Source organism: Podarcis cretensis, assembly GCF_951804945.1.
Source record: "Podarcis cretensis genome assembly, chromosome: 11".
In the NCBI taxonomy this organism is placed as follows: Eukaryota; Metazoa; Chordata; class Lepidosauria; order Squamata; family Lacertidae; genus Podarcis; species Podarcis cretensis.
The window spans coordinates 51,465,396-51,477,848 of record NC_137180.1 but is presented as its reverse complement, the minus strand read 5'-3'; the positions used below and the strand labels follow the sequence as shown (position 1 = coordinate 51,477,848).

The window sequence follows — 12,453 nt, the reverse complement described above, 5'->3', positions numbered from 1 at the left end:
GAAAGCAACTTCCTAATGTCAATAGGCAGGGGGTTCCAGAGGACACTAAATGAGCGATCCTGTGCAAATGAGGAACCAAGGCTGTGCGGCAATTGTAAAAGTAAAGATAAAGGTAAAGGGAACCCTGACCATTAGGTCCAGTTGTGACCGACTCTGGGGTTGCGGCGCTCTTCTCACTTTATTGGCCGAGGGAGCCAGTGTACGGCTTCCAAGTCATGTGGCCAGCATGACTAAGCCGCTTCTGGCGAACCAGAGCAGTGCATGGAAACGCCATTTACCTTCCCGCCGGAGCGGTACCTATTGATCTACTTGCACTTTGACGTGCTTTCGAACTGCTAGGTTGGCAGGAGCAGGGACCGAGCAACGGGAGCTCACCCCGTCACAAGGATTCGAACCACTGACCTCCTGATCGGCAAGTCCTAGGCTCTGTGGTTTAACCCACAGCGCCACCCGCATCCCAATGCCAGTGCTTTTTTCTGGGGGGACACAGGGCTACACATACCCCTAAACATTTTGTGAATCTAAGTTTGGCCTCATTGAGGGGCAGTATTTCAATTTGAGTAGGAAAATGAGAGTACCCCTAAACATTTATTTATTTTTAGGAAAAAAATCACTGCATAATGCTAAACCAGCCACCCCATAACTTGCTTCTGCCTTCCTTGAGAGGAGGGGGCAGGTATAAAGCGAAGCACGCAGCTCAGGCACTGGTTAATTTCTCTAATTGTGATTTATGGCCAGTGTTACATGTGAATGCAGCCAAGCTAAGAAGCATCAGAGCACATGATAAATAAATATCAACAGCCCAGACTATGACACATATAAAAGCGGACAAAACAGCAAAAAATAGTACATCGGGAGACCAGAAGCAGAAAAGTACTGACATAAATGCCAATTATAAGCAACGTGGAATGAAACAAAAAAAGTCTTTAAGACCCCTTTAGGAACCATCAGTGTAGGGATCATATGCATCAAACTGCTTAGGTCTTTAAAGATACTGCATTTTTCGCTCTATAAGACGCACCCGACCATAAGACGCATCTAGTTTTAGAGGAGGAGAACAAGAAAAAAAATATATTCTCTCCCTCTCTGCGCAGCGCCTCTCCAGCACTGAAGAGGCGCTGCGCAGAGAGGGAAAGCTGTGCAGTGCCTCTCCAGCGAAGCGAAGTCAGAACAGCAAGAGGGATCGCTGCGCACCGATTCCTCTCGCTCTCCTGGCTTCAGCGAAAGCAACGGAAAGCCTGCGGAGCACAGCAATAGGAGCGCTCCCGCTGCACTCTGGAGGCTCTGCGTGGCTATCCCTGAAGCCAGGAGAGCGAGAGAGATCGGTGCGCACTAGATGTTGCTAGTTTATAATCTGCATTGTCTTTTACCATTGGCTATTCTGAATGGGGCTTGATGTGAACTGCAGTCCAACAACATCTGGAGGGCACCAGGTTGGCGAATGCAGCTCCACACCAACCCATAGCTGTCAACTTACAGATTTGAAAATAAGGGATCAGCAGCCAAAATAAGGGATTTTCCGAACACAAGTATGTTCAATTTCTGAGCCCTTCCGAGCCAAAGGCAGAAAACCCAGCCAGCAGCCAAACGAAGCCTCAAGCAATGGTTCCCACAGCGCAGCAACCCGGCAAAGGGGATGCAGCAAGGAAAACCACCGTCACCTTTCTGCTGGGAAGCGCTGAGCAAAGGTGAGTCCCTAGGCAACGCGGCCGATTTGATCGGCACAAGGCATGCAGGCTCCACCCCCCAGTCGTTCTTAGACTCCTTATTGGGTGAGCAACGCAGCCAAGCAACACAGTTGGAGCCTCCCTCCTCCCTGTCCGGCAGGGAGGGAAGGAGAGGAGCTGCTTCCTTTGAAACCCGGGAAATTTAAGGGACATCATCAATAAGGGACAGCAGCGGGACACAGCGCTGGGATAGGGGACTTTCCCACCAAATAAGGGACAGTTGACAGCTATGCACCAACCGGAGCTTCCAAACCATCTTTAAAAGCTGCCCACGCTGCAGAACTATAGTTTGGATATAGCCAGCAGCAAGTATCTGTGGCAAAACCTGTTTCTCCAGGTAAGGTTGTTTTTTTAAAGCCAGCCGTGACCCTAACAAAGCACATAAGGTGAAACACTTAAGAGTTGCCTAATGGGAAAGCCAAACCTGCAGATCTCTGCATGACACTTCTATGTGTTTGCAAGTCCTGGACTGTCTCTACCTGCCTCACTCACAGAAAACCATCCACCCACACAAACTTCAGTAAGGAAGCAAGCAGGAAGCGTTTGCAGAGCCTGTGCTAGGTACACAAATGACTCTGTCAATAAGCAAAAGAAATATTTAATTTGCACAGAACTGCAAGCTAGCGATCAGTAAAGAGCTACAGCTCCTGTAAGCTCTAAAAGCAAAAAATAAACACAAAACTTCTTACCGTATAAACCATGTAATTCATAAGGGAGTCAATTTTAGTCCTTTTAAACCGTGTTTTCCCACTGTTTTTCATTATTTTTGTGTCTGCTCCTAAAATCATATTAAAAACTGCAATGTAAATGTCACTGAATTTTAAACAAATATGAATACTTTAAAACTGCTTTCTTAACGGCTAAAGACAACTATGAACATGAATAATTTTAAATAATATAAGTACATTTGATTATCTCTCATAGATTTAGGTGAGGGAGTAGGATCCATTGAACACAATGAGTCTTACTTCTAGGTAGAAATGTATATACTTGTGTAGTTAATATAGTGGCAACTCTAACAAATGATTTATTTTTTAAAGCTGCTATTTCTGTTGCTGAAAACAGTAAGCTGAATATCCCAGGCACAATACACTGTCATAGGAATATTCCTCTCGCACAAAAGTGCGTATTGTGTGACTTATATAGAGGTGTGGGGAGGATTTTAAGACATTTTGGGGTGTCTCTTTGCATGAATATGCAAGTAATTTCCTTTTCTTAGTTTTTTTTTAAAAAGACCTTACTGATGCTTCCATTAGTTTGGCTTCTCACAAGAACCTATGGGCATTCCAGTCTAAAGCAGAATGCCCCATGGGAAAGATGCAAGCTTCAATAAGCCTTTTGTATTTTATTAAAAAAAAAACAATCACTACCTTGTGTTAAGGTAAAAAGACCTCCCTTCCCCAAATAATTTCATCCCTGTCTGAATCAATGTGTGGATGGGGCATTATATACCCTACAAGTGTCCCAGAAAAACCGGGACATCCCATTTCCCCCCCATAAGATCTCAGCAGCCATTTTGGGTGCCGTGATCTCACATGACGTCTTGCCAAGATCTCGCCCCCCCCCAAGAAAACCCCACTTTTTTGGAGCAGCAATCTCACGCAGCACCCCAAAACACATTTTTGGGGCTCCATGATCCCTCACAGGTCACATGACTCGTGTGGGAGCGTGTCTCAGTTTGGAGGCTCAACATATTGGAGGGTATGGCATTAGGTGAAGGAGAGGGTTTTGAGCTCAGCCTCCAACAACTCCAGGCTGGGCTAAGAAAAACTCCTACATTCAGCCCTGCCAATCAATGTCTAATTTAAACAGGCAGCAGCATTCCATTTCCAAAACAGATACCTGCAAATATGACAAGCCCATGACAAACGTCAGTGTTCCGGATTTTGCAGCCACGCAACAAGATTTTATCAGCATCCAAAGCATAGCTTTTTCCTTTCCACTTCAAAGTCCCTGTGAATTTATCGAGTCGGTTGTTGGGCTCTTCGCATTCTATCAAACCTGGTGTGGTAGTTCAAAAAAAGAATGAGGAGAGAGAAAAAAACACACCACGTCACAAGAATGTATTAATACATTTTCACAGTAAGCCATTCTCGTTAAATATTAAGCAATGAATTCTGCAAAAGTACAATATTTAAAAGGAGATGTTTGAAGGAACAACACCCCTAAGCTTCCTACTGCATCAACTGTGGCAGAAATGCACTGCAGTTTTTACATATAGTTATGTACCACTTGTAGAGTTGGTCTCTGTGGCAGAAATGTTTCAGGGGATGAGGTTAAGACGGCATTTGGAAGCGAAGTAAAAAACATACAGGCACAAACGAGGAAGCAGATCAATCATCAAGAAAAAAGGAAACTCACTGATTGCAGTTCCCTTTTAGCCTACGATGGATAAGTCTGCAATACATTTATAGTAAGACAATTTAAGGAGACCTCTCAGTAACTATTGAGGAGATTTGGATGAGCATGTTATATAGCAAAAAAATATGCATCTGTATCTGACTGGAATGTGATCAGATGCTAGAAGTGGTTCTGCACAGGAGATAAATGGAAACTATGGAGTAATCACAAGCAATGGCAAATATGGGGATCTGTGGCCCTCCAGATGTTGCAGGACTACAATTCACATCATCCTTGACCATTCACCATGCTGGTTGGGAATGATGGGAGTTGGAGTCCCTAATCATTGGAGAGCTTCATCGTGACCGACACGTCAATAAGAGGGAATTATTTGAAATGCTCAACAAGCATTAAGGTGTCTAACAGAAAAGCTTTCTTACTCAGGGGACCCCCCCCCATACCTGCAATTTTCAGATCTGAAAACACTGAGGTCATTTAAGCGAATCCTTTTCTGCCTCCCCCTCAAAAAATACCCCCAACCCCAAATGACTCCCATTGTGTGGAAACTACTACAGATATAGCTCTGAAATTTGTCAGGATTCATGCCTTCAGAAGGGGCAATCTTGCCTGAAAATTTCACCCAATTATTTCCAATAATAATTTTAAAAAAAAACACAGTTCCTGTTTGGGAGGAAAAACAAGACATTTTGGGAGTGTCCAGAACAAAATCCTCTGCCCCTATTTGCCTGGAATTTAGCAGGCTGCATCCAGTGAGAAGAAAACTACGTCTGCAGATGCCATCCACTTCTGTCAAAAAGGGGGGAATGTTATTGCAACTGTTTAGTTTCCCAACCATGAATGGGGTGGAAATTAGCCAGACACAAGCCAAATTGGGCAGCCTATGACAGTGATGGCCAAACTTGGCCCTCCAGCTGTTTTGGGACTATAACTCCCATCATCCCTAGCTAACAGAACCAGTGGTCAGGGGTGATGGGAAGTGTAGTCCCAAAACAGCTGGAGGGCCAAGTTTTGCCATCACTGGCCTATGAGCCAACTCAGACTGAGATCAGCTGTTTTCCAAAGTGCTGAATTGGGTGCCAAACCAACTTGTACCATCTTGTGCACATCCTGTTGCTTATTTATAGGTCACCTTTCAGGGCGACCTGCTTCAAAGTGGCTCACCACATATTAAAACACAAAACAGTCCAAGCCATAAAAACCATAGTATAAACACAAAATGTCTAAAAATATAACAGCAACAGCAATTGAAAACAGTGTCAGCGGAATAAAAACAGACCCAAACTTTTTCAAAAGCTGACTAGATGTTTCCCCCCTCCCCCTTAAGGCTTTTGTGTTCTTTTGAAAACCGGTAGAAAAGGTGCAAACATATATCCTTGGGAAGAGACTTCTAAAGTGATGGCCCACTGCAGTCAGGCCCCATGAAGACATGACTCTGCCATCAGCTGTTCATCTACCTAGCCTAGTCCTGCTGACTATGACTAAAGGGAGATGATGATGATGATGATGATGATGATGATGATGATTAATACCCCGCCCATCTGGCTGGGTTTCCCCAGCTACTCTGGGCGGCTTTCAATCAAGTATTAAAATACAGTAGTCTGTTAAACATTAAAAGCTTCCCTAAAGAGGGCTGCCTTCAGATGTCTTCTAAAAGTCTGGTAGTTGTTCTTCTCTTTGACATCTGGTGGGAGGGCATTCCACAGGGTGGGTGCCACTACCGAGAAGGCATTTGGGGCAGCAAGTGGCAAAGCCTTTGCTGAAACAGTCATCTCCCAGGATAGGCGCACAGCACAGGTGAACAAGGAGGAAGAGATGACACAACCTTGCTTCCCTCACCGCTCACAGGAGAGCAATCAGGAAAGAGTGTTGTGCAAACCAGGCTTTTGTTTTTGAAAGAGACTGGCTTTCCCCTCTTTTTATAACTTCAGTGGCATTAGGTACTTGCAGCTGCAGCTCATTAGTAAAGCACGGCTTTTGCGTGCACAGTTCTCAGTTGAAATCACTAGCTGGGAAAGTCTCCGTTTGCAAACCTGCAGACCTGCTGCTGGACCATCCTGCATTAGTTGGTCCAGTGTCTTGACATGGCATAAGACAGCATATTCATATGTAATTAAGAAGAAATGCACGTTTGTACAAACCATCAAATGCTGCCAAGGCGCCCTCTTGGTGAAGGTATCTGTCAGTCACCTCCAGAGACATCTTGAACTTCAAGTTGGTTTCACTGAAGCACAGGAGGGAAATGCAAAGTTGTAATGTTGCAAATTCTATAGGGACAATGGGCCATTAGAAATTTTAAAGGAACCATCAAGGTTCCAGTAAAAGGAATCTTAGCTTAGCTTTCTGTTCTACTGTTCTGCGGGTTTCTAACAAAACAGCAGCTGAACAACACACAAAGCAAACAAAATCCCTGGGGCTCCAAAGAGAGCAACAAGGGTATGAGCAACAAGATGTGCTTTGTCTCACAGTGTTCTTTGCTACTGAAGTATAAGAGTACACAGTGGTGCATGTCCATTTGGGTCAATCCGATGATGGTGCTATAAAATGTTAATCCCAACAAGGCAGAACAGGTTTTCCTAACACATTTGTTGCACATAGATTTTATTGGGAAGCTACCTGGAGCCTGCTTAGACATGCAAGCAGGCCTTTTCTTCATTTCTTTGATCACAACGGGAGAATATGCATTGCACCATGATTACAGAAGCAGAAGATCGGGGGGGAAATGGCTGTATGAAGCCAGGACCACAGAAATGGCTGCACCTGTCTCTGTGTAAGCCCCTTATCATTCAGGCTAATTTCTCTCTCTATAGTCAAGTATTCCTGCAAATGCTGAAGGTCACTTGGCCATCTGCATTGCAGGGGATTGGACTAGGTGGTCTCTTCCAACTCTGTAATTCTATGATTCAAAACAACAGAGCCAATTAATAGTTTTTATCCTTCAGTAGAAGAAGTTATCAGTAGCAGCCCTGGCGATGGTGAGCCATCCCCTACAAAAAGGACAATTTATACAATGGCTCGATGGATAAGACTATATTTGGTTAGGTCCGAGTGTCATGTCACTCAGCTAGATCCAAAATCGACAGCCTCCCAGGATGTAATGGTAAAGAATAGCCCCACCTCTGCTCTTGCTATTCACCCAGAAATCAATATTTATATTGGTTCTTGAACAGCTTGGCTCCCAAAGAAATTGGCTCCCGAATGCCGCAAACCCAGAAGTAAGTGTTCCAGTTTGCAAACGTTTTTTGGAAGTCGAACATCCAACATGGCTTCTGCTTGAGTGCAGGAAAGTCATGCAGCCAATTGGAAGCCACGCCTTGGTTTTCGAATGGTTTTGGGAGTCAAACAGACTCCCGGAATGGATTAAGTTCAAGAACCAAAGTACCACTGTACAACCTAATTATGTTTAAGAGCAGTATTTCCTTATCCTATGCATGTTGGGTCAAAATGTGCTTTTCTGAATCCACGCAACCTTAAAATGGACAGAGCAAGTTTTAAAACATAGCACCAAAAAAAACCACACATTGACTGGGAATTTAGCAGGGCTAAGGCTAAGACTACAAAGAAGAGTAACTTTTTAATATTATGGGGACGTAAACGTTAGGGGAAAGAATCCTTACCCATCTAGTTCAGCTGTCTCTACATAGCAAAGGCTATTAGGTTCTGAAGTGGACAGCAGCAGGATATCAGCCTGATTAAATAAAGAATAAAGCAAATTAAATGCATGTGAATGATACTGCCGTCACACAGCAAAAAAAAAAAAAAATCTCTCTCTCTCTCTCTCTCACACACACACACAGTATTTCACTTACAGGAATAAAGGCATTTTTCCTAAGACGGATGATATCACCAACTTTGATGTCCTTCCATTTTGTATTTTCAAACCTTAAGTAGAGAGAAATAATAAATATATATATATATATTTAAAAAGTGAACTGGATAACATTTAGGAAAAAGGCTGAATGCTCTCAAAGAATATATGCCATTTCTACTAGGTAATATTAACTAATAATATTTCAACCCTCTCAGTTTCTGGCTGTGCAGAAAATTATTAAAAACAGCCATGCTAACTTTCCACAGAAAACCTTTTTGAAACATGTATGATTAGTGCAGAGTGATGGTTCGGACAGACAATTTTTAAGGTGACACCTATAGAACCATACCTGCCATCCTTGATTACATCACACGTACGGTTGTTAATTTCATTGTCCATCCGATGCCGAGCCTAAAAAAAAGGAAGAAGTGAAAGAGATTAAAAGAACCTATATCGTTGTTGCTGTTGTCTTAAAGCACAGCTGGGCAACCTGTATGAGGCCCTCAGACTCCTTCAGCACAGCTCCTTAAGCCCAGAAGAATGAATGGAGTTGGAATGAAGGAGTGTGTGTTTAAAACCCCAATACCTTACAGAACATCATCTTCTAAGTGAGCATTCCCATGTCCCAGCACCGGAGGCCTTCTCTATTTTCCCCCACCCCCTAGAAACTATTCAGGGGATGGCAACAAGGGAATGGGCTTGTGTCCTCCCCCCTCGTCTACAGAATTCTCTCCCCCAAGGAGCCTCGCCTGGCACCAACACTGACATTTTTAGCCAAAGAAGTTTATCTTCTCCCAGGAAACTGAGTGGTGTTTGTTTTTGCTTTGCTATCTGTGGTGGACAGGGAATGGGTTGTTCGTATGGTTTGATCTCCTCCTGCTTTGCTTTCAATTAATGCGCATGTTACTATTATTTGTAAGATTTTATTTTTTTAGATGTTTGTGTAAAGTGGCTACTAAACTTAGGAAACAGTAATAGTAATAACCATCCGTTCTATTTTGAATGAACAAAATTAACCTTTGTACATTCCTTGATAGGTCAGAAGGCGAAGAATAGGAAGTCCCAATTGCAGTGAATAATCTTGCTAGGAACAAAAGTTTCGTGGATTCATTCTTTGGGGTGGCATAAAACACAATTCTCTCTTCTATTTATTTGTTTCAGGTCACCAAACTGACCTGTTGTTACAATTATAATTTGTCATTCACCCTTTTTGTTCTTTGGTCCAGGAAGGTTTCTTGTGACAATTATTTTAACTACCCCAATATAATGCCGGGGGGGGGGGGAGAGAAACACCCTGAAATGTAAAAAGAGGAAGAATACATAAATAAATAAAACAATGCTTACAATATCATCCACTAGGTCTTTTATCGCAGTGATGCCGAGAACCAAGAGTAAAGGTATCAGAGTTGTATACCATGAGAGGGTGGTTATCTGAGGAATGCACTGCAAGAAAAAAAAGAGAGGAATATTTATTTATTTATTTATTTATTTATTTATTTATTTATTTATTTTGATTTTTTTTTAAAAAAAAAACTACTACCCTGCATTTACATACAAGGTGTTTTACACATCTGTAAATGCCATATCTCAGCAGTAGACCACATGGCTTTGCATATACAAATTTTCACACAGTAAATATCTTTGAGCTGTTAACTCTCCATGCCTGGCACCATGGGGAGTCCTGTCCCCCCCCAACCTCCACTAAGGTTGAAAAGCAGCAATGGTCAGAAGAAGAGCTGCACCAGCAAGTAAACAGGCAGGTGTGATGGGAGAGCAGAGCATGCTGTTAACCGAGACAAGCTTGCATCTACACGTTAAGCTCAAAACCAGATGCAGCATCACAGCTGATCCTCCAGGAATGAATGGAATTGCAGTTACGCAGGAAGGAGGACTTTGAAAGGTCTAAGCTGGAGAGCCATTGTTCTCTCAAGTCAGGTGGAGTGATTCTCTGAGCCCTAACACCTACATGCTCCATCATTCATGCACTAAAATAATAAATTTAAACATCAATCAACTCAGGTATCCTCTTTGACCATTTCCTACTGATAATTGTACCTGACTTTCCCAACCCTTCAGTTTTAATAGGCTCAGCTGCAGGAGGAAAGGCAGATTTAGGGGAGAACAACCAGTTCAGTCACACTGGGTATGGAGTCTTGGGGGCGCTGCTGGGGGCACCGTAATTACGATTCAGAATGAAAAGCGATAGGTGGAGGGGTGCTGAATTTTGACATCACGCAGGGTGCCGCTGAAATTTGAGACCCCGAGATCTGCCACCTATTAAGAGTTGTACTTCATCACACACCTGCTTTAAATGGGGCACAAAGGGGTGGGGGTGGGGGACCCAGTCTCCACAATGAATGATACAGTCATGTTTTACCTGTAAAATAAGTAGAACCAAGAAATAGAAGTTGGCGACCCTTTTAAACTGCTCAAATAAATTCAGTGGCAAGAAGGTAATGGGATTATACTTGTAGGTTTTGATTGCATTCCCCTGTGGAAGAAGACAAAGAAGCAAATTACAGAAAAGGCATTAAATATACTAACAAGGTAGCATTTAATGCGAAACGTTATCATTTAGTGAAATCATTCTTCAGTTAGGCAAGTGCATTATAGTTTTCCAGCAGATATGGGGGTGTTCATGTTCTGTGAAAAGGTGTAACCCGTGGGTAGGCAAACTAAGGCCCGGGGGCCGGATCCAGCCCAATCACCTTCTAAATCTGACCCGCGGATGGTCCAGGAATCAGCGTGTTTTTACATAAGTAGAATGCGTCCTTTTATTTAAAATGCATCTCTGGGTTATTTGTGGGACATAGGAATCGGTTCGTTTTTATTTTTATTTTCAAAATATAGTCCGGCCCCCCACAAGGTCTGAGGGACAGTGGACCAACCCCCTGCTGAAAAAGTTTGCTGACCCCTGGTGTAACCCATTTCATGCTAAAACGAGGCATTAAAAAAAAAAAACCCAAAAAAACCTGCAGGAACTTTTTCCTCCAGGTCAGGTGTTGAACTGGAATGGATGAAGGATAAGAAACGTGTGGTTCTCTAGATACCGTTAAACTCCAACTCCCATCAGTTTTATCTAGGGCCAATGCTCAGGGATGATGGGAATTGTACTCCAGTAATGAAAACCAATGAACCACGACTAGTTGATCCCTGGACTAGGTGAAGGTCCCCTTCAACACCATGATTTTAAATCCACTTACTGCATATTTACTTTTCTTAAGGCACAGATAAGTCGTTTTCATAAATTGGGGCTGTTCATAGAAGGCACGATCGTTTGCTTTAACTTGCCAGCCGCATTCTGAAAAACAAGAAAATGCAAACCATAAAGTGTGATCATCATGAACTTAATAATCAAGTGACTGAAAGCAGGAAATTTATTAAATCCCACTGGCATATGAAGGCTAGAATGGTTAGGACCCCCATCCCACTCCCCAGTTAGCAGTCTAAGCATACCCAAGATCAAAAAGAAACTACAAATGCAACAAAGATGAGCAGTGGAACAAGTGTTCTGCTTTTAAACATTTACTCCTTGTTCAAAGAATTAAGAGAACAAGGGAACCCTAAGGAATTCCAAACAACTTCCCTTGATTTGCATAATTTCAAAACTACCTACAAGCTGCTTACTTTTGCTTCCGCTAAGGCAAAAGTGGGAAAACAAGTTAGCCGTGGGAGAGAGAAATAAGCTTTATTACCGGAATGACCTTGGGGAGAACATCCCAGGTAAATACAATGCAATTTGTGGTGATGTCAACCATTTGTCTTTTAGAAAATTAGCAAAGAACAGACTGGAAATCTCACTTAAAGGTTATCCTTATGACTCATCTACTGGTGGATCTTAGTGGAGAGAAAAGTTAATTTACTGCCACAACTATTTTTCTTCATCTCAGACCTACTTTTCACATCAGCATGTAGAGCAGGCTTCCTCAACCTCAGCCCTCCAGATGTTTTGAGACTACAATTCCCATCATCCCCAACCACTGGTCCTGCTAGCTAGGGATCATGGAAGTTGTAGGCCAAAAACATCTAGAGGGCCAAGTTTGAGGAAGTCTGATGTAGAGCCATTGGCAGGGTGGATAAAAATAAATGATTTATAAAAATAAAAAATGGATTTTTAAAATTTAAATTGGATTTTTTTATATATATAAAAAATGCTTTTGGAGGAAAAATCTTTCTAAAGATAGTTTTCTATTTAACTTACATTATAGTCCTTCAGGAAATAAGGATTTGTTTTCAATTATGTTGCATGAGCCTTTATATGCAATGTTTTAATTTTTGGGTAAATGAATTCCATTAATCCATTCACAATGTCATGCTCTTCCAGAGGTTTCTGTAAGATTATTTGGGGCAGTTTTTCTAACAAGAAGATATTATCACAGATGCTTGTTTTTGCAGTTTTCAAAAGTGTGAATTTGTGTCTGCAGAGATAACGTGCCTTTTCTTCACAGGAAAAATGTTGTAAAATAAACATACACAGAGTTGAGCGGGGGGGACGGGACGACCTTAATCCCATTGTTCCACTGCAAATTTATGTACACAGAATCAGCCCCTCTTAAA

General features: G+C 42.4%; 1 protein-coding gene across 1 annotated transcript in view; it reads right to left on the bottom strand.

Moving 5' to 3' along the window:
- ATP8B1 (ATPase phospholipid transporting 8B1) overlaps positions 1–12,453 on the bottom strand; it is a gene marked incomplete at its 3' end in the record, with an annotated part of 68,629 nt that overhangs the window by 21,875 nt on the left and 34,301 nt on the right. Inside the window, exons 3-11 of the mRNA XM_079994750.1 lie at positions 11,100–11,197; positions 10,274–10,387; positions 9,241–9,339; positions 8,246–8,307; positions 7,895–7,967; positions 7,703–7,773; positions 6,227–6,309; positions 3,570–3,728; positions 2,417–2,505 (exon numbers count right to left, since the gene is read on the bottom strand). Of these exons, the coding sequence (XP_079850876.1) occupies positions 2,417–2,505; positions 3,570–3,728; positions 6,227–6,309; positions 7,703–7,773; positions 7,895–7,967; positions 8,246–8,307; positions 9,241–9,339; positions 10,274–10,387; positions 11,100–11,197 (848 nt within the window). The remainder of the gene's footprint in view (positions 1–2,416; positions 2,506–3,569; positions 3,729–6,226; positions 6,310–7,702; positions 7,774–7,894; positions 7,968–8,245; positions 8,308–9,240; positions 9,340–10,273; positions 10,388–11,099; positions 11,198–12,453) is intronic.